The 27,266-nt window shown below is 43.3% G+C and overlaps 2 protein-coding genes across 2 annotated transcripts in view; both read left to right on the plus strand.

Annotated features, from left to right (window-relative positions):
- The first annotated feature begins 10,373 nt into the window (after nt 1-10,373).
- Nucleotides 10,374-14,476, plus strand: LOC114641571 (gastrula zinc finger protein XlCGF57.1-like). Its single transcript, XM_028790609.2, has 2 exons — nt 10,374-10,889; nt 12,775-14,476. The coding sequence occupies exons 1-2, from the start codon at nt 10,412-10,414 to the stop codon at nt 14,205-14,207; spliced, it is 1,911 nt and encodes a 636-aa protein (XP_028646442.2). The 5' UTR covers nt 10,374-10,411; the 3' UTR covers nt 14,208-14,476.
- A 7,845-nt stretch (nt 14,477-22,321) lies between these two features.
- LOC114641621 (zinc finger protein 729-like) overlaps nt 22,322-27,266 on the plus strand; it is a 44,605-nt gene continuing 39,660 nt past the window's right edge. Inside the window, exon 1 of the mRNA XM_051927708.1 lies at nt 22,322-22,423. The gene's annotated coding sequence lies outside the window, so the exon portion shown is untranslated. The remainder of the gene's footprint in view (nt 22,424-27,266) is intronic.

The raw sequence follows: 27,266 nt of genomic DNA on the forward strand, positions 1-27,266 counted from the left end.
GAATGCATATACAGAATATTGGGGTTACACTAAGATGAAGCTGTGAGAAGGCCATGTTACAGTAATAAAGTAAAGAGTAAGACTCTTCAGTTCCACTTGGGGGTAAACGTTAACATTATATAAAGTTATTGTCTGTTTTTACCTGCATTACTATCAATCTTTAATATTGTTTTTTGTATCAGTAAGGTGCTGCTGGAGTATGTGAATTTCCTCTTGGGATTAATAAAGTATCTATATCTATCTATCTATCTATCTATCTATCTATCTATCTATCTATCTATCTATCTATCTATCTATCTATCTATCTATCTATCTATCTATCTATCTATCGTGTTCTCAGCAGTGTTTTAAAGAGCTCCACTGTATCAGCCTGGTGAATTTCTATCGGTCAGCTATTCCAGATTTTTGCTGCATAACAGCAGAAGGCCACCCGCCTCACCACTTCTTTTAAGTTTAGCTCTTGGAATTCTAAGCAGACCCTCATTTAAAGATCTAAGGTTACGATTTGGAATATAAGGTGTCAGACACTCTGAAATATAAGATGGAGCAGATTATTGAAGGCTTTTTAAACTGTAAACAGTATTTTAAAGTCAATTCTAAGTGACACAGGTAACCAGTGTAGTGACATCAGAACTGGGGTGATGTGCTCGGATTTTCTTTTCCTAGTTAAGATTCTAGCAGCTCCATTCTGCACTCGTTGTAATTGATTGATTGTCTTTTTTTGGGTGGTCCTGAGAGGAGTGCGTTACAGTAATCTAGTCAACTGAAAACAAAGGCGTGAACTCATTTCTCAGCATCTTTCAATGTTATAAGAGGTGTGACGGATGGCCGGTGCCCGTGCCTGGCTGGGATGCCCCATCACCATATATAGCAGGGGGGACAAGGGTGGGAAACCCAGTATCTCCCACTGGATACTAGATGGCAGCCTCCCTGGGTTGCAGCGGTGCCTCGGACTCCCCCAGGGCTTCATGGGGGTTGTAGTTCTGTGCATCCCTGTTGGGTTCGGCAGGCGGCGCCAGGGGGTGCTGCAGCAGGAGCTGCTGGGCCCTTTTGGGCGTTGGTTTTTCCACAGCCGGAAGTGCAGCCGGGTGTTGGCAATCAAGCACCTGGAGCACTTCCGGGTACCCGATAAAGGGACTCAGTGGCCAGCATTCAGGGGCCAGAATCGAGAGGAAGAGGACGAGGTTGCCAAGGAGGAGTGATGGAGGAAGAGAAAGTGCTTTGTACTTGTGGGTTTTGGAGTACTGTGCTTGGGACAGTGTTGTGGCTGGAGGGATTACGGGGAAGACGTGCCCTCCAGCTGAAGAATATTTATTTGAATACGTGCCTCCATGTGAATCTCTGTGTCGGGTTGGGCGCAATATAGCGCCTTTTCTTACAAAGGTCTAAGTTTTGCTCTATTTCTTAAGTGAAAAAATGCTGTCCTAGTAATCTGATTAATATGTGATTTTAAAATTCATGTCCGAGTCAACAGTTACCCCGTAAATTCTTTACCTCCATCTTGACTTTTAATCCCGTAGCCGCCGAAGTATATGGCGAGTTCAAGCACGGGTAAAACGTGTGCCAAAAGAAATCTCTCAGTCCAAAAGTTCATTTTTAAAATATTTAGTGAAAGTTAATGGCAAATAATCCACACAAGAATAAAGGAAAAAAAGTTGTTACACACGTAGAATAAAAGGCAAAAAATGTATCTTCTCTAAACTTTGCTTTTCTTGAGAAACTTTAGTTATTTCTGTACTTTAAAGTTCTTTCCTTCTTGTTCTATACTCGAAGATTCTTAGCTTCTTCTTCTGTATGCTGTAAACGTACGGCGCAGCACTTAAATTAAGTGCGTTTTTCTTACAAGTTACTTCACACACTCAAAAGGCCCGTGGGCACGGGCGCGGTTTAAACCCTTGTGCCCTCTACGCCTTACACATGGCAAGGCTGGTCACTAACTGAGAATAAAGTTTAGTCAGAGCTGTTAGAAAGGGCAGGACTATACCAATTCTACTTAACTTACGGGGGGTTATAGGAACCTCCCATAGATTATGCATTGCCATCTAGTAAAATATTGTTATAATATAATATTAAGTTTAATGTCACTGTCTCTGTGCGGACATTTTAAAATCTGTTTTGCTTTTCTTTGTACATGCATAGCTGAGCCAGATTTAGTACAAAGGGGCTCAGCATTTAGAATTGCCGAGCCAAGCGTAGGACTAGATAGACAAAGACAGCTGGAGGAATATACAGTGGGTACGGAAAGTATTCAGACCCCCTTCAATTTTTCACTCTTTGTTATATTGCAGCCATTTGCTAAAATCATTTAAATTAATTTTTTCCCTCATTAATGTACACACAGCACCCCATATTGACAAACAAAAAAAAGAATTTTTGAAATTGTTGCAGATTTATTAAAAAAGAAAAACTGAAATATCACATGGTCCTAAGTATTCAGACCCTTTGCTGTGACACTCATATATTTAACTCCGGTGCTTTCCATTTCTTCTGATCATCCTTGAGATCCCCTTCATTTGAGTCCAGCTGTGTTTGATGATACTGATTGGACTTGATTAGGAAAGCCACACACCTGTCTATAGAAAACCTTACAGCTCACAATGCATGTCAGAGCAAATGAGAATCATGAGGTCAAAGGAACTGCCTGAAGAGCTCAGAGACAGAATTGTGGCAAGGCACAGATCTGGCCAAGGTTACAAAAAAATTTCTGCTGCACTTAAGGTTCCCAAGAGCACAGTGGCCTCCATAATCCTTAAATGGAAGACGTTTGGGACGACCAGAACCCTTCCTAGAGCTGGCCGTCCGGCCAAGCTGAGCTACCGGGGGAGAAGAGCCTTGGTGAGAGAGGTAAAGAAGAACCCAAAGATCACTTTGGCTGAGCTCCAGAGATGCAGTCAGGAGATGGGAGAAAAGTTGTAGAAAGTCAACCATCACTGCAGCCCTCCACCAGTCAGGGCTTTATGGCAGAGTGGCCTGTCGGAAGCCTCTCCTCAGTGCAAGACACATGACAGCCCGCATGGAGTTTGCTAAAAGACACCTGAAGGACTCTGAGATGGTGAGAAATAAGATTCTCTGGTCTGATGAGACCAAGATAGAACTTTTTGGCCTTAATTCTAAGCGGTATGTGTGGAGACAACCAGGCACTGTTCATCACTTGTCCAATACAGTCCCCACAGTGAAGCATGGCGGTGGCAGCATCATGCTGTGGGGGTGTTTTTCAGCTGCAGGGACAGGACGACTGGTTGCAATCGAGGGAAAGATGAATGCGGCCAAGTACAGGGATATCCTGGACAAAAACCTTCTCCAGAGTGCTAAGGACCTCAGACTGGGCCGAAGGTTTACCTTCCAACAAGACAATGACCCTAAGCACACAGCTAAAATAACGAAGGAGTGGCTTCACAACAACTCTGTGACTGTTCTTGAATGGCCCAGCCAGAGCCCTGACTTAAACCCAATTGACCATCTCTGGAGAGACCTAAAAATGGCTGTCCACCAACGTTTACCATCCAACCTGACAGAACTGGAGCGGATCTGCAAGGAGGAATGGCAGAGGATCCCCAAATCCAGGTGTGAAAAACTTGTTGCATCTTTCCCATGAAGACTCCTGGCTGTATTAGCTCAAAAGGGCGCTTCTACTAAATACTGAGCAAAGGGTCTGAATACTTAGGACCATGTCATATTTCAGTTTTTCTTTTTTAATAAATCTGTAACAATTTCAAAAATTCTTTTTTTTTTTTTTGTCTGTCAATATGGGGTGCTGTGTGTACATTAATGAGGAAAAAAATTAATTTAAATGATTTTAGCAAATGGCTGCAATATAACAAAGAGTGAAAAAGTGAAGGGGGTCTGAATACTTTGCGTACCCACTGTATAGTCCGCCTAAAGACAGTATACGTCTGTCCTCTATCAGCACAAAATCTTATTTCCTTTGTTCGGAAATGGACTATTTGCCGACGTGAGGGCCTACACGTGGAGGAACCACTATATCATGCTTGGACTGCTGCCAAACATTTGCAAGCCGATAGACAGAAGATTACGTCATCCGCCGGGAAAATTCTTTCAGCACAGTGGACGAAAACGACAAACTATACACAAAATGTTGTCATGGCTTCTTTGCGTCTGTTATGCCGCGTAAATCGTCATTACAGAAAGCTAAGTTATTCACTCGTATGTGATTTTTACTGCTGTATCACTATGGGAGGGATATTGCCGTTTACATTATATCTATAGGGTGTCCCAAAATTCACGCAAAGATTTGAATTTGGCGCCATTTGTGCGGTAAAGTGTTACCAACGGTGGAAAAAAAAAAAACACAGCATGACAACTCACAGTTCAGGGTTATTAAAAATGGAGCGCTACACAAAAGAACAACGCGTTTTCATTGTTGAGCAATATTTTAAAAATAATGAAGGTTTGGCAGCTACAGTTCACAATTTTTGTACACGATATGGTCGATATAGTGATTTCACTTCATCAGCTATGAAGAGATTAATTTAAAAAATTCAGGGAGACTGGATCAGTTAGTGATCTTAGACACTCTGGTCGTCCTTCAACAAGTCGTTCAACACAAAACATCGAAGCAGTTCGTGAGAGTCCAGGAACATCAATTCGGCACCGTGGTCAAGAATTGAACATTTCCAGAAGCTCTCTACAGCGTATTCTCACGAAAAGATTTGCATCTTCATGCTTCCAAAGTTCAATTGAGTCAAGAACTGAAGCCTACTGACCACGCACAGCGAAGAGAGTCCGTTGAATGGATTTTGGAACAACAACAAGTGAATGCCAAATTTTCGAACAAAATCATCTTCAGCGATGAGGCTCATTTTCATCTTGATGGCTTCATTAATCGTAAAAATTGTTGCATGTGGGGTTCAGAAAATCCACAAGTGATTGCTGAGACATTTTTTCTTTGGGGTTTTTTGAAGTCTAAGGTTTATGCCATCAAGCCCACGACCACCCACGCCTTGAAGGAGGAAATTGAGCGCTGTATCAAAGAAATTCAGCTACATTTATGTAAAACCGTCATGGAAAATTTCGACAAAAGAGTGCGTATGTGCCAGCAATGCCATGGAGGCCATTTATCCGATATGCTATTCCATACATAACCCTATACTGTATACTTTATGAATCAATTAAAAATTTACAATTTTTAATTAAAAACCTGTGTTCTCTATCAAAATTACTTCTTGGCGTGAATTTTGGAACACCCTTTGTATAGTTTCTGGTTACTTAAAATGCCTCCATTTCAAAAGAACATATTTCCAAAGAGGGTTGTGCCTCTTAAGGAAACAAATATTTATGAATTTTATATAACTATGAAATGGCTCTTACAAATCCTAATGCATCAAGCTATTTTCTAATAACCTCATTATATCCATTTTTGCCAATCACTCAAATTTCAGTTTTCTCCTTTATTTAGTTTAAGAAAATGACTACTCATCCATTCGGAAACACAAGTGAGACAATGGGGTCAGTGAATCAAGAGAGTCAGGGTCATCAGGCGCTATTGATAAATACAGTTGTGTGTCGTCAGCATAGTTGTGGTGGCTCACGTTATGACTTGAGATACTCTGACCTCATGGAAACATGGAGATCAAAAAGAGCAGCGGACCCCGGTGAGAGCCTTGTGGACCACCATATAGGATATCATGTGTCTCTGAAGTATAATTACCACAACTAACAAAGAATTTTCAACCTGTTAAGTAGGACTCAAACCATTTTAAGACCCTGCCAGAGAGGCCCACCCACTGACTAATAAGAATATTGTGATCAATGGTATCAAATGTGGCACTCAGATCTCAGAGGATGAGAACAGATAGATGGCCTCTGTCTGCATTGACCCGCAAGTCATTTACTACTTTAACGAGTGCAGTTTCTGTGCTGTGATTTGTTCTGAAACTCGACTGAAACTCATCAAGAATGGCAGGTTTCTTGAGGTAGTCATCGAGCTGCGTAATGACGGCCTTCTCTAGGATTTCACTTAAGAAAGGCAGGTTAGAGATACGTCTAAAATTGTCAAAAACAGAGGAGTCGAGATTATTTTTCTTGAGCAAGGGTTTAACTACAGCAGTCTTAAGACAGTCTGGGAAGACCCCCATATCTAATGACGAGTTTACTATGTCAAGAATACTATCAATTAGCACGCCAGATATCTCTTTGAAAATGTATTGGATTTTGTGTTGTTTAATTCTGTTTACCATGTGATGTGCATGGATGGAACACCAAGAGAAACTTCTAGCACCTGGGCTACCTGGTAACAAATGAAGTTCAAGTCACTAAAAATTCAAGGTAAAAAGAAATGACCAGCACTGGCACTCAAACCAAAGACTGTAAAACCTTTATAAGTAGTTCCCCCTCAATAGAGAAGATGGCAGCACTGCTCCTTGTCGACGGGTCTCCATCCCACTCACATAATAATCTCACTGTCGGGACTTGTGGATATGCGAGTGTTCTGTCAATGACTCTACTAAGTGTATGGTTGGTTTTCTTTTTTCAGTGTCATAAACCAAGAACCGTTTGATTGAACTTCCAAAAGAGTTGCTGAGTCACACAAACACCGAGAAGATTTTAGAGAAGGTGCAAGAGAAGAGAAGAAGTGGGAAGAGGACATCTTGAACCCTGAGCAGGTCAGTTAACACGGTGTGGGTATTCACAGGGCATGGAGAGCCACAGTCCCTCCAGTTTAGGATCTACTAGCCACCCCTCCATTGAGACATCCACTTCATTCAATTTAGTGTTACACTGGAAAGCATGAGGTGCAAGGCAAAGGAGTATCAGTCCATCATGGGACACAGTCCGCCATCACTGGTCAGTTTAGAGCTGAACTGGACACACATGAGTTTGGAGTTAAGCAGGTCTGATGATGTTCTGTTAGTTTTACAGGAGACAAAGAGTTCTGTATGTGATGGTGATGGCACCTCCATTGTGAAATAGGAATTCTATTATCGGAGGAGTCAGGAATACATGGAGAGTGAAGAGAAGAAGTGTGAGGAGTTGATCTTGAGCACTCAGAAGGTCAGTTAACATGGTGGGGATTCACACAGCAAGGTGAGCCACAAACCTACAGGTACAAAACCATCAATTTAATGGACTGTTAGCCATCCCTCCATTATGACAGCTTTTTCACTCCGGTAAGGCTGGACACAGGCAGCGTGAGATGCAAGGTGGAAACCAACCTGGTGGGGGCGCCAGTATATCACCGGACAATCTCGGGCATCACTGGTCAGTTTAGAGCTGAACTGGAAACACATGTGAGTTTGGATCAAGCAGGTCTGATGATGATCTGTCAGTTTTTGAGGAGACCAAGGCATTCTGTGTGATTATTGTACCTCCCTTGTGAAATAGAAATGCCATTAACAGAGGAGTCATAAATAATGTTAATCTGCCAGAATGACATAGAGGATGAAGAGAAGAAGTGTGAGGAGTCCATCTTGAACATTGAGCAGGTCAGTTAACATGGCGGGTATTCACACAGCAAGATGCACCGCCATCCTGCAGTCACAAAACCATCCCTCCATTATGACAGCCACTTCAGTTAGTTTAGGGTTACAGTGGACATGGGCAGCACGGGGTGCAAGGCAGGAACCAACCTGGAGGGGACAGTACCATGGGGTCAAATTGTACCCCATGCTAAAAAACTTACTAAATTACCAGAATAAAAACACTGTTTATTACAATATTTAGTTTTTCCTCCAAATAATATTATACAACAAACGTTTGTACTCGAGAAACGGAGCTGGATTTGTCTTAGGAGCTTTCCAGTAGCCTACATAGAATTTCCCCTTGGGATTAATAAAGTATCTATCTATCTATCTATCTATCTATCTATCTATCTATCTATCTCTCTCTCTCTCTCTCTCTCTCTCTCTCTCTCTCTCTCTCTCTCTCTCTCTCTCTCTCTCTCTCTCTCTCTCTCTCTCTCTCTCTCTCTCTCTCTCTCTCTCTCTCTCTCTCTCTCTCTCTAATCCAAATAACATTGCCCAACCCTTCATGTGTGAGTTTCTGATTGTTTTAAATCACAGTAGGCCTGACTGTTACTGCTGGCATTGGTTGCACAGCCATTTGCTCTTCTCTTTGCGCACGCACACTTATTGCACTCATTACAGAAGAATTTGGCTTTCTTGTCCTTTGATCTTGGACAAATGTACGGGGAGATTCACTTGGAAAAGTCCCCCCAAATATTCTGTAATTACTCTCGCTAGGACGAAGCAACGTGCAATGTGCTCCTCAGTATAAGGAGCTTCAAACAAGCCGGGATGCCCCTGCGTCGGAGCGATGAGGTAGGCGCCGGACAGCCTGTTGTGACCTTTTACCTCCGTTTGCAACTTCTGGGTGCCCGTACCCCTTCACTGCGTCACTCGATGGTGGTGTACAGTATCAAAGAGCGCGTCTTCATGGTGGGAACCTATTGGGCACCGATTTGTTTAAGCAATGTCAGAATCAACTGGAGGATCGTGAGTTAACAAGCAAGATGGAGCAGCGTGTCGCACATCGGGCAAGGAGCATGGCAAAAATTGAGTCGTCCTTCAGCAACAGGGTCATTTCAAAGGGGCTTTGGCCACCATGGTCGCTGGATCTGACACCACCAGACTTCTTCATTTGGGGTCTGCTCGGAACAAGCCTCGCATTGTGGAAGATTTGAAGGAAGACATCCAACATGAAATTGCTGCTATTACCCCAGAGACGCTTGCCGATACATTCAGCAACATGGAGCGCCGTGTCAAAATGTGTCTGGCAGAAATCGGAAAAAACACTTTCAGCATCACATGCAATGCAATCGATTACAACTACGTCAAGGTGTAGAGCGGATTTTTTTGGTTCAGATTGCTTCATCCTAACGGGAGTTACAACTGAATATTGGGGGTCTCTTTCGAGTGAATCTCTTGCACTGTCCAGAATGGCACTGGGTGGTGCTTGGAGCTGACGAGGGTGCCTCTGGTAAAATGCCGTGACTGCAAATGACCCGTTTGACATCTTGTGGTGTTCGCTGCACTTCCAGTCTCTGACATGCTTGTGGAATGATCAAAGCAATGACCAGTATCTTCAAGAATTTGTGTCGCTTGTGTTATGTTCTCCAAAGTTGGGCACGTATTCAGTGGAAAGGACAAATGCGTCCAAGGCAGGGCAGTCAATCATTCCATTAAAGACCCTCATTGACCATCATGTTGTCATCAAGAAATAACTCAAATCCGCTTGACACCCATTCCCTTTTCGGTCCTGGTTTCTCTTTTCTAGTATTTCACCTTGGTGTTCTTCTGATGCCTTATGGCTTCTATGACCACACATATGCGTCTTATCCAAGAATTTCATAACCGTTCCCATCTTGCTCTTTTTCCAAATCCCATTCACTTGCACTTAGTTCACCTTGGGAGTCTGACTCTTCATTGGGTTCGGGGCCGTCTTCATCCCAACTCACACCATCTTCAATATCATCCTCATTAGAACACTCTAGATGAGAACGAGTCATTCAGCCAAACAAAGCTCACCAGTCCTATCCACTTATTTCTTCCAAAAAAACATCAAGTCCTCATGTTCACTGTCGACTTCACTTGGGTCACCTGAAGATGCCAGAACATCTTCCTGGTGTTTCGCCATTGGGTTATGCTGTGCACGTCACAGAACCTTGAAATAAGAGAAAAATATCTGGAAGGGACTATGGGGTCCATTTGACCCCAAACACAAATGGAACAACTTAAACATAAACAGAAAGACACACAAACTAGCAAACGTGTTGTCACATTGTTAGGAAGTCCTCAAGAAAAAATATGTGTGAGGCTAATCATGATAGTTTAACAAAAAATAAATAAATAAACATGGGTCAAGAGGAGTGGAGTCACAGAGAACCCGTGGTACCATAGCAACTGCCAGTGAAATGGGCACACGTGAGTGTGTGGAGGGCATTCAGATTGGGGAGAACTAACATTTTTATGGTCTGTCAAGCGTGACAGAATACACATTTGTGTCTTTTTGTGTCTTTCAGTTGGTTTCACCATAATTAAGGTGTGGTGTCGTGACATCATGAGCCGAGTCCCTTTGAAATGACGACCTTAGTTGAGCTCAAACTTGGCCTTTCACTAGACCTGTGTTGCCAGTATGCAGTGGGTCAAAGTGATAAAATGAAAATTAATTTTTAAAACTTTCTCTCGAATGGTAGAACCTTGCATCCTCATCAAGCAGGTTTTGAAATCTGCTGAGAACTTCTTAGATGCATATGGTGGGTTCATAACATTCATTGTTAACCTTGCAATGTCCTGAGAGCTTCTTGGGCCATCCTGTCAAATCTCTCATCAGAGCTAAGTTGGTAGTTTTCCGTGCTCAAGGTTATTTTTCATAAGTTTACAAAGTCCTTTTCTCACATTTATATTCACAGGGTAAAGAGGAGCATCCTTCCCAGTTCACCTGGCCATAGAATGAGATGTCCAATGGCCTCCATGCCAGAGTTGACCTTGTGAGAAAAGATTCTTATGAAGAGAAGAGTTCCACGCGGAACATGGCCTCTACCAAAGAGAAGGCTACGAGTCAAAGAGCGGCGCAGGTTAAAGAAGAGGACTGTGAGTGGGGCGCACCAGAGCAAGTGTGCATGAAGGTGGAGGAGCACGAAACAAGGATTTCCGTTTTTAAGGAGGAAGAGTCCAAGGAGAAGGCCGTCAACATTAAACTAGAGGACTCTGAAGAGGTGTGCGTTAGTCTTGATCGGCAAAAGCACGAAACTAGGAGCGTTTTCAAGGGAGATGTTTGCGAAGAATTGCATTCCAGTTTACAGCCCTGGTTGGAAAATGCGAGACAACTGGGTACTCGGCGTAATTGTAAGGAACTGAAACGCGAGATATCAGAGGTAGAAGAGAGAATCGATGAAGGAGATGAAGAGAAGTCATCTAGCAGTGTGCAAAAAAGTAAGTAATGTGAATAAATGGAAAAGAAATAACACTGAAAACCTTTACAGATCTCACCTATGGTTGCATTGGCAGGTTTAGTAGATTGGAAAAAGAGTGGGATACACGTGTATGATTGAATTTGAATAGAGAGAGACTGTTTGGATAAATTATATTTAAAAATAGCTGACCTAACAGATAAGCAGATGGAAACGTTTGGGTGAATGCAAAACAAATATCAAGTGTCCAGACTTTGACTTTTACTACATGAAAACCACACAACGTGTCTTGATGTGTGCTACATCAATCATATACAGGCAGGGCCAGACGTATTTGGATGGTGACATGATTTTCATAATTTTGGCTCTGTACCACCACAGTGGATTTGAAATAAAGCAATCCTGATACGATGGAAGTGTAGGCTTTCAGCTTTAATTCAAGGGTTTTACCAAAAATATTGTATGAGCCGTTTAGGAATGATCGCCGTTTTTATGCCAAGTCTCCCATTTCTACGATCATATCTTGATGGCTTTGTTTCAAATTCATTGTGGTGGCATACAGGACATTGTCAAAATGATGAAAATTGTGTCACTGCCCAAATACTTACTGACCTGACTGTTTGTGTCTTTAAGTGCCGTGTCTGTGCGCTTCTCTTAAGTGGCTCCCATGGGTGCGTTTTCTGGTCGGTTTCTCCACGTATCCTGACTCCGTCTGATAGCTTCTGGCCACCTGAGGAGCGTCTCACCCTCAGGACTAAACTGTGTTGGTGAAATCTGAATCTGTTAAGATGATTGGAGGAAGTCAGATGTGCAACCGGATTACCTTATGAGTAGGGGTTAGTCACAGGAGAATAAAATCTCAATGAATGAAGTGAAAATCTGTGATTTTATAATGTAGTGTTAATAGGGAGATGTGACTTCACTGTTTATTCAGATTGACAGTGAAAATTCAGCTCTGCTGTATTGTTAAAACGGCTCAGTGACCAATGCAATATTGCCACCCACCTCAGAATTTCATGCGCCCCTTACAGACTTGTGTTAAAAATCTACATTGCAGAGAAATAATATTTCATGAAGCTGGTAAGAACTCAGGATGCAAAACATGAGCTGCATGGCCACCAAAGCAGTAACTACAAAGTTGGTAATTGTTATAAAATAAATATCCTCACACTTCATGGACTGTTGTAGACAAGAAGCATGGATATGCACATAAACCATTTGGAACCATTACAATGGATGTAAGTCATAAAACAGTATATATATAATACACACGTGCAGACCGTGCTGTTACATGCGTTGATTAGCACAGTAATACATCAAGGGCTTTGGCTTTACTTGTGTAGAGAAGACTGAGAGAAACAGCCATGTCTACTGAGAGGCACACACAGACACAATACACACAATGGAAACTCCAATATGACTACAGGAGACAGAAAATAAAATTGGCTGGAAAAGTCATCTTATTTGAGCTGTTCTGTTAGAGCATAGCTATGCATGAAATTATGTTTTAGACAACAACATTTATTTCTATAGCACATTTTTATACAAACAATGTAGCTCAGAGTACTTTACATGATGAAGAGAAAAAAAGACAATAAATAATTAAAATTAGGGAACACTAATTAACATAGAATAAAAAGTAAGAAAAAAAGGGCTTCCTTTGCTAATATTTCATGATGTTGTGAGAAACCATACTCAGTTTTGAAGTCTGGATATACATGTGTATTTAGTGCTGAGCTTCAATATTTAACATGTTTTAAGAACATAACAAGAAATATTGAATATCCCATTCTGGGTCAAAATAATCATAGAATGAATTAAAATCTGTGTTGCCCATCCCTATAATAATGGGGACTTGTAGTATTTATTTGATTTGAAAACATACTAATTTGTGTGTGTTATTTCAGATTTACAGGAAGAAACGGGCTCCTCCACATCTTCATTTACTCAGGCCGCTCTTCAGTGGAAACTGCCGCAAAAACAGGAGAAAGAGGAGATGATGAAAACAAGAGGATCAGAACATTTGACATCAGACTGTTTCCATTGTAGTTCTCCTGTTGCTCAGCTAACAGAAGCAGAAGACATCAACACTGAACACCAGCAAGTGCATACAAACACCCAAATTCACAATGGAGAGAAATTTCATTGTTGTTTGGAATGTGGGAAACAATTCTCACACAAAAGTAGTCTTCAAAAACATATGACCATCCACACAGGTGAAAAAGTTCATTGTTGTTCTGAATGTGGTAAACGATTCTCACAGCTAAGTAGTCTTCAAAGACACAAAAGAATACACACTGGAGAAAAAACTTTTTGCTGTCCAGAATGTGGCAAACAGTTTTATGACAAGAGCAGCTGTTTGAAGCACATGCGAATTCATACTGGAGAGAAGCCCTATTGCTGTTCTCAATGTGGAAAGAGATTTTCCCACAGCAACAGTTTTAGGGTACATACACAAACTCATACTGGAGAGAAGCCATATGTCTGTTCTGAATGTGGCAAAGGCTATTCCAGCAAGAACAATCTTTACAAACACGCCAAAATTCACACTGGAGAAAAGCCTTATTGCTGTTCTGAATGTGGGAAAAGATTCTTACATTTAGGCCATCTTCAATGCCACATGAGAATTCATACTGGAGAGAAACCTTATTGTTGTCCTGATTGTGGCAAAAGATTTTCGAACAGAAGCAATTTTCGGGCGCACAGACAAATTCACACTCAGGAGAAGCCATATTGCTGCTCTCAATGTGGCAAGAGATTCTTCCACAGTAGCAGTTTTCAGAAGCATGCGCAAGTTCATACAGGAGAGAAGCCGTATGTCTGTTCGGAATGTGGCAAAAACTTTTCCAGCAAGAGCAATCTTTTGAAGCATGTGAAAATCCACACCGGAGAAAAACTTTATTGCTGCTCTGAATGTGGGAAACGATTCTTAGAAATCGGCCATCTGCAATGCCACGTCCGATCTCACACAGGAGAGAAACCTTTTTGTTGTCGAGAATGCGGAAAGCGATTCTCGCACGTCAGCAGCCTGCACTCTCACTTCAGAATTCACACCGGAGAGAAGCCGCACAGCTGTTTGGAGTGCGGCAAGCAGTTCTCGCGCCTTAGTTCTCTTCACGTCCATCGGCGAATTCATACTGGAGAGAAGCCTTATTGTTGTGCTCATTGTGGTCGCCGATTCTCCCACAGCAGTTCTCTTGATAGCCATCAAAGAATTCATACTGGAGAGAAACCCTTTTGTTGTACTAAATGCAGTCAGCGATTCTCACACAGCAGTTCTCTTAGAAGCCATCAAAGATTTCATACTGGAGAGAAACCTCTCAGCTGTTCTGAGCAGTGATATTAAAGAACCAGTACTTGGGTACCAAGTCAATACCAAAAACTTAACAGTAGTAGTGTTGTAACAGAGTTAGACTTGTTAATTCAGAAGGAACAATGATAGGCAATAAAAACACAAGTAAAAACTACGTATTAAAGAGTCCATAATGCCACAGCACCACATCTCAAAAATGGAAAACCGCAGAAGTCCTGTCTGGAATTAGCAAAACACCCATTATGGAGTTAGCGGAGAAGTAGATTTGCACATTCACAGAGAGTACATGATGTCACTGATTATATGTGGTTTATAATTGTTTGTCGGGACTGAGCGCCTTACATTAAGGTCTACTGTAAGCGCCGAATCATTTGCCACAGTTAACTGAGCCCCATTTTGTTTAGCAGGACTTTACAAAGGCATTGTTCTCCCACTCCTTAACAAACCCCAGCCTCACCACGCTTGTCTGCTTTACAGTTGTGGCCAAAAGTTCTGAGAATGACCCAAGTGTTGGTGTTCACCAAGTGTGCTGCTTCAGTGCTTTTAGATCTTTTTGTCAGATGTTTCTCTGGGATATTGAAGTAGAATGACAAGCAGTTCAGAAGTTTCAAAGGCTTTTATTGACAATGACATGAAGTTTATGCACAGAGTCCATATTTGCAGTGTTGGCCCGTCTTTCTTTTCCAATTCGCCCTGGCAGGCCTGCAATCAACTTCTGGGCCCAATCCTGTCTAATTCTTGCAGAATCAGAACTGGTGGGTTTTTGTTTGTCCACTTGCCGCCTCTTGAGGATTGACCACCAGTTCTCAATGGGGAGTTTCCTGGCCATGGACGCCAACTTTTGTCCCCCAAGCTACTTAGTTGTCACTTTTGCCTTATGGCCCGGTTCTCCATCATGCTGGATTGTCCATTGTTGGTCACCAAACTGTTCTCAGATGGTTGGGAGAAGTTGCTCTCAGAGGATGTTTTGGTCCGATTCTTTATTCCTGGCTGTGTGCTTAAGCCAAATTGGGAGTGAGCAGCAACCCCACGTGACATGAGTGGTCTCAGGATGGTTTATTGTTGGCCTGACACAGGACTGATGGGTAGCGCCGCTCACCTTTTCTTTTTTTCCGGATGATTCATCCAAGACAATGACTTGACCCCAGGAGTCCATTCCCGGAATATCAGTCTGTCCCTGATATTTTTCTTGACTTCTTTTCTGCCCTTCTTAATACCCACCAGGCCATCCTCCAAAAGTCTTCACACCTCAGTCCCACCTGCCTGCTGCCATTCCTGACAAAGCTTCTCCTTGTCGGTGCCTGCAGCCGAATCACCTTTAGGAGACGCTCCTGGTGCTTGCTGGACTTTCCTGGGCACCCTGCTCACCTCTCTATTGCAACTCAATCAGAGTGACAGAGTGACCTCTGGCCTTGTCCTCGACTCACCTGCGTTAACGAGAGGATCACTGAGGTGACATCAGCAGGTCCTTTTGGTGGCAGGGCTGACCAGCAGATTTTGGGGTGAAGTGCATTGTCGTGGTAAAGAGGGACTCAATTGCAATTCCTCTGATGGCTCTTCAGAACATTCTGGAGTCGATGCAAATTGACATCATAAAAACAGAGGCAGCAAACATTGTGAGAATTCATGTTTGTGTCATTCTCAAAGCTTTTGGCCACAACTGTACAGAGTTTACTCCCTTCCTCTTTTCCTTTTTTCATGATAGCACTTTATTATCCTTCCACATTTGTCTGCCTAGACTCAGACTGACTATGCAGCCTGACAGAATGTCCTCCAGCGAAGCACCACACAATTTGGGTCAGGACCCTGTCCACACCATCATGTTGTTTTGGAGACTGTGGCACATCATAAATTGCTCTAATATGGAACTTGACCCAGTCAGACTCCATCTCCCACAATTCCCTGCAGTGCGGTAATTCAGCCAAATATCAATCCCGTGATAACAAAAGTCAGAAGCCTGATGTTATATTTCAGCTGGGGATTTGTACGGTTCAGCTTCTTGTTTTGATGTCCATTAAGTCTCATTAATTTATGCTCAGGTTACTTTTCTTAATGATCTGCCTTGTGTTTGTGTGGGTGGTTCCCCAAGAGGTGGGACCACTTGCCCAATCACTGCCAGGGACTGCCCTCAACCCTATAAAGGTAAGAGTTTCCCACAAATCCTGGCAAAGAATCGAATGCGCTGGGGAGTTGCTGAGTTTACTTGTGTCTTTTGCTCTGGTTTATTTTGTTTTTGACGATTTCGCTCCGATTTTTGACTTTGCCTTCAATTTTGCATCGGCACTCAGTTTACATTGGATTGCCTTTACGGTTACAGGCAATCCCTTTTGTCTTTGGTGCTTTGTGGAGCTTTCCTTGTTTTTAAGTAAATATTTTCCTTTATGAGGATCCAGAGTTTGATGGTAAATCAGCAGTGGACAGATATTGCAGATATTTGAGGTCTCTCTTTTTAAAGGCTTACAGCATTTTGATGCTCCAGAAGCATCACACAAATATGTTGTGATGGAAACCAGGGCGTCCATGGCCCAGACCCCTAAGACAAACACACAAAGAGTCCCGGGAGCAAATAAAGGATGCTTTATTCAACCATATTCCTTCCACAATGCCACAAAAGCACAGGTTTCTCTCTCTAATACACAAAAACCTCTCTCTTTCCAACTCTTACCGCCTCCAGTTGAGTGATGCCTTTCCTCCTCCCAGCGTCCGACTCACCTGGGTAAAGGAGGGCAGTTCCTTTTATTAAGGACCTAGGAGTACTTCCTGTGCCAGGGCCACTGCCCGATGGAAGCACTCCCGGGTCATACAGAAGTCCATTCCACCCAGTCACCCCAGCAGGGCTGCTCTGCCAGACTACATTTCCCAGCATGCCCTGCTGGCTTCCCACTGGGCACCAATATCCAGGTGCCACTGCCATCTAGCGTGCTGGGGTGTATTTTTTGTACATGGATTAGTCGTTTAGCCGGATGTAATTGTTGACGATTTGGCCTGATCCTGGATCTGTCGGTTTTTCGAAACTCTTGCTGGAAGTGTTGTCATAGCAACACATCCTAATCCTCAAACCGCTCGGAGCAGGTTTGTTCTGCGTAAACAAGGATTAGTTTACACACGTGATCAGTGACGGTGCGTGGAAGTCATCCAGTCGTGGCTTCACCGTTCATGAATGAGTGACCAATTGATATTGGTGCGCAAATTATACGAAGAGAATTTCATATAAAGAGGGTTTTGCGCGATCGGCAAGATCCTTTATTGCCCCCGGAGGAAATTCTGTACGAAAGATATACCGCTTTAGCTGAGGAGGAATATTGTACCTCAAAGATTTATTAGCACCTTATATTTGAAGTTAAACTCGGCGAAGTCGGGCTCTCACAACCACACAGACAGTAGGAATTGCTTTGAGGGTTAGGGTTAGGGTTAGTCTGTTTAGCTCTGAAGTTAGCGTAAAGTCTGTTTGGCTCTGAAACATTTCCTTCGGGTTTTCATTGTGTTTCCTGGACACCTGCGTGTGCAGACAATAAAAGAGGCGTTTCATGCCATTGCAGGTAGGTAATACACAGGCTAAAACACACACAGTTCAATGAAGAATCTCAATCAGCCTAACATTCTCATTACCAGGATTTCCAAATGTGATTGGGGCACATGGGACTGATCAGGGTGGAGTTTGATTTGGAAAATGTACCTCTCCTCCTGATGAATAATCAGACACAGTGTCTTCATCAAATATTTGACCTTCGTTAATATCTCGTTGGTCAGACACAGGTTCAAGGGATATGACAATCCCTGCAACTGACCCAACAAAAAAGAGGGCTATATGGAACACACCTATGGCACACATGGAGGACAAATATATGCAATGACCATCCTTTACCTGAAATGAAGTGACCACTGCATCCTGCCACTGGTTCTGAGGAGGAGCTTCCCCCTGGAATGCCCTCACAAACAGGGCGATGGGCATTTTGCTGGAGAGCCAACTCTTCTGCAGGGGTTAGGTCTGGACCGCGTGGACCTCCACCTGTTTTTTGCTTGTCTGCCTTCTTATTAGCTTTAAAATTAATGTTTTTTATATTATATATGATTCTTTATGTCAACAATTCTTTAAATAGTTATATACCAATATTTACCAGTTTGAAGTATATTCTTGTACTTCACTTTAACCTGTTCCCGTGTTCTCCTTGTACTCACGTTTGATCTGGAATTATAACATATTAAATAATAATTAATCTGACACATAGGAAATGAAACGCTGCATTCAGTAAGTACAATGCACACTACTTAGCGTTTAATTTGTCGGCCACTTTTTGCCAGCCGTCTTTTCTGGTTTGGGCTGCTTTTGCAGTGTTACCCCTTGTGTATATTAAATCTTGAAATTCTTCATGTCCTTCAAATAAAAGGTCTTGCGCCGCGTGTGTGAAAACAAAAATGCGCCCGTTCTTTCGTCATTTTGTTCCAGCCTATCAGAGACTTGCTGATCATGTTTTCTAGACTCAATATATATGGGCTTTTCACTCAGCGCGGGCGCGCGCATTCATCTCGTATGATTAGATCCAGCTCAACTAATCTAATACACGGCTGCATTTGAAAAACCGACCTGTCTAGATGAGTGTCACCGGCATTAACTTATCCAAGATGAGGCACCTGATCTCGGATGATTTAAGCAACGTACGGAAAATACCACCCGGGTGGGGAAAAAAATAAATAAATAACAGCAACATCTTCTCTTTGCAGTGGGCTGTCTGTCCATCCTTGCTGGCTCTCTTTTCCAGGTCTGATCCCCTTCCCCTCCCCGGCCACGATGCCTGTCTGCATGCTAGGAGCTTCCCGTCCGGGTAAAGAACCATCCCCTCTTCCAGCGAATTGGGCACACTTTGGATATCTTTCACTTAGGGGTGTACTCACTTTTGTTGTTAGACATTAATGGCTGTGTGTTGAGTTATTTTGAGGGGACAGCAAATTTCCAATGTGATACAAGCTGTACATGAACTACTGGACATTGGAGCAAAGTGTCAGATCTTCAGTGTTGTCCCATGAAAAGACAGAATAAAAAAAATACAAAAATGTGAGGGGTGTACTCACTTTGGTGAGATACTGTATATAATAAATTTAATATACAGTGGGTATAGAAAAGAATCCCCCCTTTGAAATTTTCTCAGTTTTTTTACTTTACAGCCTTAAATTAAAACACAAACTAATATTTTTTTCCAGCTTTACTTACTCAATGCAATCTCTAACATCCAAGTGAAAGATATCACAGCTACAGTTCAGAAGAATGATAACAAATGAAAAACAAGAAATCCCAAGATTAATAAAGGACCCCCCCCCCCCCCCCATCCTAAACTCAATCAGGTGTCAGTGCCCCCCATTTCCATTGCAGACCCTGGTCACTGGCTGTGCTCAATTATAATGAGTGTGATTAGTGAAGCTGTTCCTGGTCCATTCATTCCTTTCCATGGCGGTGCAACTGACAGCAAACACCTGACTAGGGGTGGCAAGCCACTTTCAAAAGATCTCAGGGATAGAGTTGTGGATGGACATAAGGCAGGAGATGGAGACCAAAACATCTCAAAGGCTTTATCAATCCCATGGAGCTCAGTAAAGTCCATCATAAAGTGGTGTTTGGTACTACTAGGACCCTCCAAACTGGATGGAAGAGGAAGGAGGACACTGGTAAGAGAGGCTACCTGAGAGATCAATGGCCACTGTGAAGGAGTTATAGGATTTGATGGCACAGAGTGGTCATTAATGGTGTGCAGATGACAACAATTTGACAAGCGCTCCACCATTGTGGCTTGTTCAGGAGGGTCGCACTTCTCAAGAAAGGCCCCATGAAGGCTCGTTTGAGTTTTCCCAGAATGCACCTTGAAGATTCTGATGCCAAGTGGAAAAAGGTCTTATGGTCAGAGGAGACCAAAATCAAACTATTTGTCCTCAACACCAAATGGTCTACCAATGCAGCTCACCATCCACAACACACCATACCGACAGTAAAGCATGGGGGGTTGGAGGGGGGGCTGGGGCTCTTGTTAGGGTAGAAAGTCAAAGTCTGGAGGAAAACCTGCTACCCTCTGCCAGAAAATTGAAGATGGGCAGAATGTTCACCTTTCAACACGACAAATGACCCGAAGCACACAGCAAAATGGACCACACAGTGGCTGAAGGAGAGAAAAGTGAATATCCTGGAGTGGCCAATCAGAGCCCAGACCTCAATCACAGTGAAAATCTGTGGAAAGATCTGAAGATAGCAGACCAGCAATGTTCACCGTCCAATGTGAGCAAACTCGAACAGTTCTATAAAGAAGAGTGGGGGGCAAATATTGAGTGGGTTCAATCTAGGTGTGCAAAGCTGATAGAGAAGAATCACAAGAGACTCAGGGCTGTCATTAAAGCTAAAGGGGGGGGGGGTCAGCAAAATGACATTGACATGGGGGGGGGGGGTGATCCTTTATTCATCTCAGGATTTCTTGTTTTTGATTTTTTATCATTCTTCTGAACTGTAGCTGTGATATCTGTCACTTGGATGTTAGAGGGTGCATTGAGTAATCAAAGCTGGGAAGAAATATTAGTGTGTGTGTTTACATTTAAGGCTGTAAAGCAAACAAAATGGGAATATTTCAAAGGGGGAGGGGGGTTCTTTTCTATACCCACTGTACAAGAAATTGTACATAAATAAATCAGCCAGCCTGCACAAAGGAGAAGGAGTAGAGGACCCCACCATTTATTTATATAGCTGCTGATCTGTTGTCCACTCTGTAGGTGAGCATCAAGGATTTGAACTTAATGTGTGCTGCTACAGGGAGCCAAGATAGTGATCTGAAAAGGGGAGTGGGCAAGTGCCCATCAAAGCTGGTTGATCACCAGACAAGCCATCGTCTTGATGACTGGTGCCACCTGCTGCTACTCCCGCCAGCAGAAGAGTTGTAGTAGTCCAGCCATGAGAAGACCAAAGCCTGGACCAGGAGTTGTGCTTCATATTCTGTCAGATACCATCTGGTCTTGCAGTTGTGGTACAGAGTGAATCTTTAAGACCGAGGGACCACTGCAATGTTTTATGAAGGACAACCGGTCATCAATCACTGACCCAAGGTTGCATGCCAATTCAGCAGGTGTTCATTTTAATGAGAGGAGCTGAACAGGGATAAGGTGCTGAATAGAAAGACAAGCTGGGTTAACAAGGAGGTCCAACTTGTGCCAGGCTGTGCCTCTTAATTCTGGCTGAGATCTTACTTGATACAATGGGGTCCAGTGGTGAGAATGACAGGCACCGCTGCGTATCATCATGCGCTGATAAGATCAAACCACAGGACACGCTTAGGAGGTTAATTGGTACGTTCATTAGATAGATAGATAGATAGATAGATAGATAGATAGATAGATAGATAGATAGATAGATAGATAGATAGATAGATAGATACTTTATTAATCCCAAGGGGAAATTCACAATCACTGCTATCCTCAAATACGCTTCCACCAAACCAGGATCGTGTCATCATTGGGCTGAAGGCTGGAATCGGCGCTGTGCAGCGTGCCAGTCCTTCATAGGGACTAACTATTGGGTTGTACGGAAGTATTTCCAAATAAACCGATCTCGTGGACAGGGTAAAGTAAATGTTTAGCTGCCCAAGGTGAATTGTGCCGGGCCGAGGCCACGGGACGTCTCTGCAGTTCCACGCGTGTTCGCCTTTCTTCGCGCTACTCTGACTTACTGACCAGGTTTCATCAGCCTTGCTATTCCCTGCATAGCTACTTTACCATCCAGAGGAAACGTTCATACTGGAAATACCTCGTGACATTAACCCCACACCTCCCTTTTCCTAAAAAATCCCAGTCAACGCCTGTCACCAATGAAATGCACGACGCACGTCACTGCCAACTAAAGGCTGAAATGCCCATCGCAGATTTTTTCATGCTGCAAAGCAGATGTTAAAGAAGCACGAGGTGCTTTATGAGTGCAGGAGGTGCCGCCCTCTGGATCTCTCGGTCTTACTTATCGATCGTCTCGCCTCTCCTCCGTACCGTTTCTTCTGTTCGGCACTGGATGTGGACTGCCCGTCACTCCATTGATTTAACTACCTCGTATTCGACGGTAATGACTCGGAAAAAAAAACAAGAAGACGGTGTCTTGGTGAGTGGGCGGGGCAGGGACGATGACGTCTTTTTGTTTCGCCCTGTTTGCTCCTCCGCGCATGCTCCGAGTCGACACTCGTGCTCAGACTTCTTCACGGAAAGAAGAACAAGCGAAGACGCGGAAGGTGAGACCATTTCGGATGTGGGGTTCGCTTACGGAAGGCGGGGAGGAATAAGGCGACATGCCGAGGGAGTCTAAATCTGAGGAGGTGCTTGACGCCGCTTTGATCGTTTAAGTTTGGATTTCAAGTGCTTCCTTTATAGTGTTGCATTCCTCCCCCTTTCTTTTGCTAATTCGTGAGTTTACTTCTAATTGAGGTCGCCGCTCACCTCCAGTTGTTGTACTGCAAGCTAGATGGGGTTTCGATTCGGAGTGCTGGTGCTCTCGACACCAAAGGTGTCCCGTGAAATTCCCTTCCCCTTTCGACTTGGCGCAGGCGCATTGACTCGTCATTACTTCCACTCTGTGCCCGCTCGCTCACCTTTTACGCGCCGTTTGTCCTTTTTTGGTTTCACGCATGCTCTTTACGGTCAAGCTTGTGGCTCAGGTGCACGCGCAGCCGCTCGCTCTGCTTCTCGCCGTTGCGAAGTTCTGATTTTCTCAGGCAACTCCTTGCACCCCAACTAAATCTCTAGCTAAATACATGGGTGTTGAAATCACCAATAAATGACAATATATTATAAAATGTCAAAGGCGAGTGTTTAAATACTGAGCCATAAAGAAACATCGCCAATTTTGCCCTGATGTTTTTGAGGAAAAGTGAAAAATGTAAATCGGTGCGTGCGTCACACTAATGTGTATGTGGTACCAGATCTGTGCATCAGCTGGGGGTGTTGGGAAAATTTGTTAATTTGGGTGTTGTGTCCCAAGCATGGGAAAGGCGATATACAGTATATCCGGAAAGTATGTTCCCATCCAACCTGATGGAGCTTGAGAGGTGCTGCACAGAGGAATGGGCGAAACTGGCCAAGGACAGGTGTGCCAAGCTTGTGGCATCATATTCAACAAGACTTGAGGCTGGAATTGCTGCCAAAGGTTCATCGACAAAGTATTGAGCAAAGGCTGTGAATACTTATGGACATGGGATTTCTCAGTGTTTTTATTTTTAATAAATTTGCAAAAACCTCAAGTAAACTTTTTTCACGTTGTCATTATGGGGTGTTGTGTGTAGAATTCTGAGTAAAAAAATGAATTTAATCCATTTTGGAATAAGGCGGTAACGTAACAAAATGTGGAAAACGTGATGCACTGTGAATACTTTCGGATGCACTGTATATATAATATACTGTATACAGTATATATAGTGATATAGATGGCCAGGGACCTTGACACCTCTGCTATGGAAGGACCAGGGGAGCCAGTGTGTACAGAACACTACCTCCCCCAAAACGCTAGATGGCACCCCTCCTGGGTGGCAGCCATGCCTTGGACTCCCACTGGGAGATGGAGTCCGATACAAACCTTTTGAGATCCAGGGGTGCTGCAGCTGCTCCTGAGCCTGTGTGGGTGGTTCTTATACCACACGTGGAAGTGCTGCCAGAAGTAAGGCAACAACCACGTGAAGCACCTCTGGGTGCCTTATATAAGGGACCAGCGGAGAGTCCTCGGTGAGCCAGACTCGGGTGGAAGGTGGACGAAGCTTACCGAGGAGGAGCAGAGGAGTAAAGAGAGAGAGAGAGTAGACTTGTTAGTATTGTGTGCTTTTGTGTTTGTGGGACTGAGTTGTGTCTGTGGGAAATGGGGAATGCGTTTCCCACGTGGTGAAGCAAAACATAAAAACATTATTTGTTTTTATCAGTGTGCCTCTAATGTCTGTCTGTGTCGGGTTGGATGGCTGGTTCGCCTCCTAGAGTTGTTATTATGTATATATTATATTATTATATAATGTCATCCTTTCTCAAACATTGCAATAAGAAAAAAAGATGATTAGAAGGCTCATACAGTTCAGGTATAAGAGATGTGTGACCCCTGCAGGTCATACCAATAATGGAGCTAAACACAAATGAATATTAGATGTTGGGCTCTTGTTCTTCCTTGTCACTGGCAAACCATTTTAACTATGAAACAGGATGTGGAGTCCGAGTGGAGCTGCTGACGTTGTAATAGCGTAGTCGGCGGGAGCGTTTCTCGGTAACGGATTGGATTTCTGTTCCCGCCGTGTTACTGGTGTTGTCCATAATCACAAGTCTTGTTGAGCTGTGTCTGTTTTATTTGGGTTAGGTGACAAGGGGCCAAGGAGGACCTCTAGAGTTTGATGCTGGCCGATGTCCTGAACAGTTTACACCGAGGTGTTCATATCGAGGACTGGATTTTTGGGTGACTATACTATATCCATATATCTAATTGTTTTTAGCAATGGTGCCCGGTGTGAAAGCTGAGTAGAGATTGAAATAGTAAAATTAAAAGCAAGAATCTGTCTATCATATAGTGCCTTTCATTGCTAGTTATCTATATATCTGTCTGTCTGTTATATACTGCCTTTCATTGCTATCTATCCATATATGATATAGTGCCTTTCATTGCTTCTATCTATCTATCTATCTATCTATCTATCTATCTATCTATCTATCTATCTATCTATCTATCTATCTATCTATCATATAGTGCCTTTCATATCTATCTATATATGATATAGTGCCTTTCATATCTATCTATATATGATATAGTGCCTTTCATTGTTAGACAACATACTGTATATAGAGAGATAGATATCACATTTACTTCATCTTTCTTTTCCTCAACATATTGCTGTCATGTGTGAAATGCTTGACATTTTTAACACCTTACTGGAGAAGGCGTATCCTCTCATCCATATTACTAACCGAGAATTGTAAACCGGATGGATGCAGGTCCATGCCCATGCCCATGCCCATGGACGCAGGAGACATAGTGCGCAAGCGCCTACACAACACACAGCATAATAGTACGGAAAGGCGCGAGATAGTACGAAAGGCGAAGGCGCCTACAACGCGTCACGGCTCAAACACGAAGGAGCTCAACTAACGTAAATAAGAAATGAGGCAACGCGCTTAGGTAACGACACGGCCACACAAAACAAAGAATTAACCCCCCACCCCAGAGTGAAACGGGACACACTACAGAATCCGCAGTGGTCTACAATACACCGCATAATAGTACGGAAGGAGCTCCGTATTAACAGTGGGGGGCCCCAGAGTGACACGGGCGAACGCTCCGTATTAAACGTACGTCATCCTCACACGTCCAAACTATGCAGCATAGGTGAATCACATTACAGTGATGCATTATTGACAGTACAACCACAGAAAACACTCCGTATTAACAGTAAGTGCAATTATTCATATAACTAACGGTACACAACGGAGAACTAATGGAGTCACAATCACGGCTCCAAAACTATACAGCTCCACTAATGGAGCTACAAAAATGAGCCTGCATGGATAACAACAATAAACATAGGCACCTACACCGTGCGTCTGAAACCGCGGAAGCATAACTGTCTCGGCTCCAAATCCAAACAGCTCCACTAACGGAGCTACAGAAACGAGCCCGCATAAACACATACAATGAACATGGACGCCTACAACACGCGTCTCAAACCGTGGAAGCAAGGCAAGCACGGGTTCAAAATGACAGTGCTTGACTGACAGAGGTACAAACACAAGCCCGCCTGGATAAGATCAATGAACGCAGGCGCCTACAACGCACGTCTGAAACTGCGGAAGCAAAGCAGGCACGGGTTCAAAACAAAAGAGCTCGACTAACGGACATACAAACACGGGCCCGCCTGGATACAATCAATGAACGCAGGCGCCTACAACGCGCGTCTGAAACGCCGCAAGCAGACCGGGCACGGGTCCAGACCGAACAAGCTCAACTAATGTATTTCAGGATACCCAATGCCGGGGGTAGGCGAGCGAAGCCCCCTTGTACTGGATAACTAACAAATCCAAGGCGTACTCTATCAGGGAGTTGGACTTCATCAAAGTAAATTAATATCAATAATCTACTTTTTTTCCATATCTCTAAACATTTGTAACATCTGAAACTCCGTAACTTCTTTTCTTTCTAAATAAGATTGAATTTGTTCGTCTGAAATGTCTGTCAGCACACCAGTTATTGCACCACTAATTTCTTTATTCTCATATGCCATTACATTTGTTTTCTTTACCTGACAGTGTTTTCAGACTCCTGCACTGCTATCTCATGTTGTTTCCTATCCTTACAAACCACTAATATGTTCAGTCCTCCTAAAGTTCGGCCCTTTATCTGTCTATATCACCTGTTGTTATTGCTATTACCTATAAGTTATTGTAGCGTCCCGGCCGGGGTGAAGTGAAAGGATCCGTTGGGTTGAGTGTGGAGGGCGGGGAACTGACGTCGGGGATATGATTGACAGGAAAGAGAAGAGGCGGGGCGGGGATTTCCAAGTAGATACCTTCTAGAATAGATCCACCCATAATTTCTCCGGTCTGCAGCAATACCCTTCTCGGGATTTCTGGATGTTTCGAGGAGCAAGAATTGAAAGAGGGGGAGTCTGTTTTTGTTTTTTTGTTTTTTTTCTTCTTCTCCCCTTTATTACTGCAAAATATTACAAAATACAGTCAAAAGTTTATAATTCTTACAAATACCATACATCGGTGTTGGAATACGTACACAGTCCTCTTTAATAAAACCCCTGTGTGCGTCCAGTGTCCGTGTGTGTGTGTGTCTTCTGGTGCGTGGGGCACGGTGTGACGCTTCAAAGGCCGCCTGACGTGTCACACAAGACAGAGAGGGCGGGACCTATAAAATATCCTATCAGATTTCGGTAAATGAGGTAAGACCTAAAACAGAATACACGAAAAATCCAATCGGGTACTGAGACGCGGAGACCAGCTTCCCCATTGTTGTGCAAGTGTTCACTCTGAGGATGTGAGATTTGCAATTAAGAACTTGGTCAGGTAAAGTGTAAGTCTCAGTCGTTGAAGGGGTTTTCCTAAATATAC

This window comes from Erpetoichthys calabaricus, chromosome 5 (assembly GCF_900747795.2).
Source record: "Erpetoichthys calabaricus chromosome 5, fErpCal1.3, whole genome shotgun sequence".
Lineage (NCBI taxonomy): Eukaryota > Metazoa > Chordata > Cladistia > Polypteriformes > Polypteridae > Erpetoichthys > Erpetoichthys calabaricus.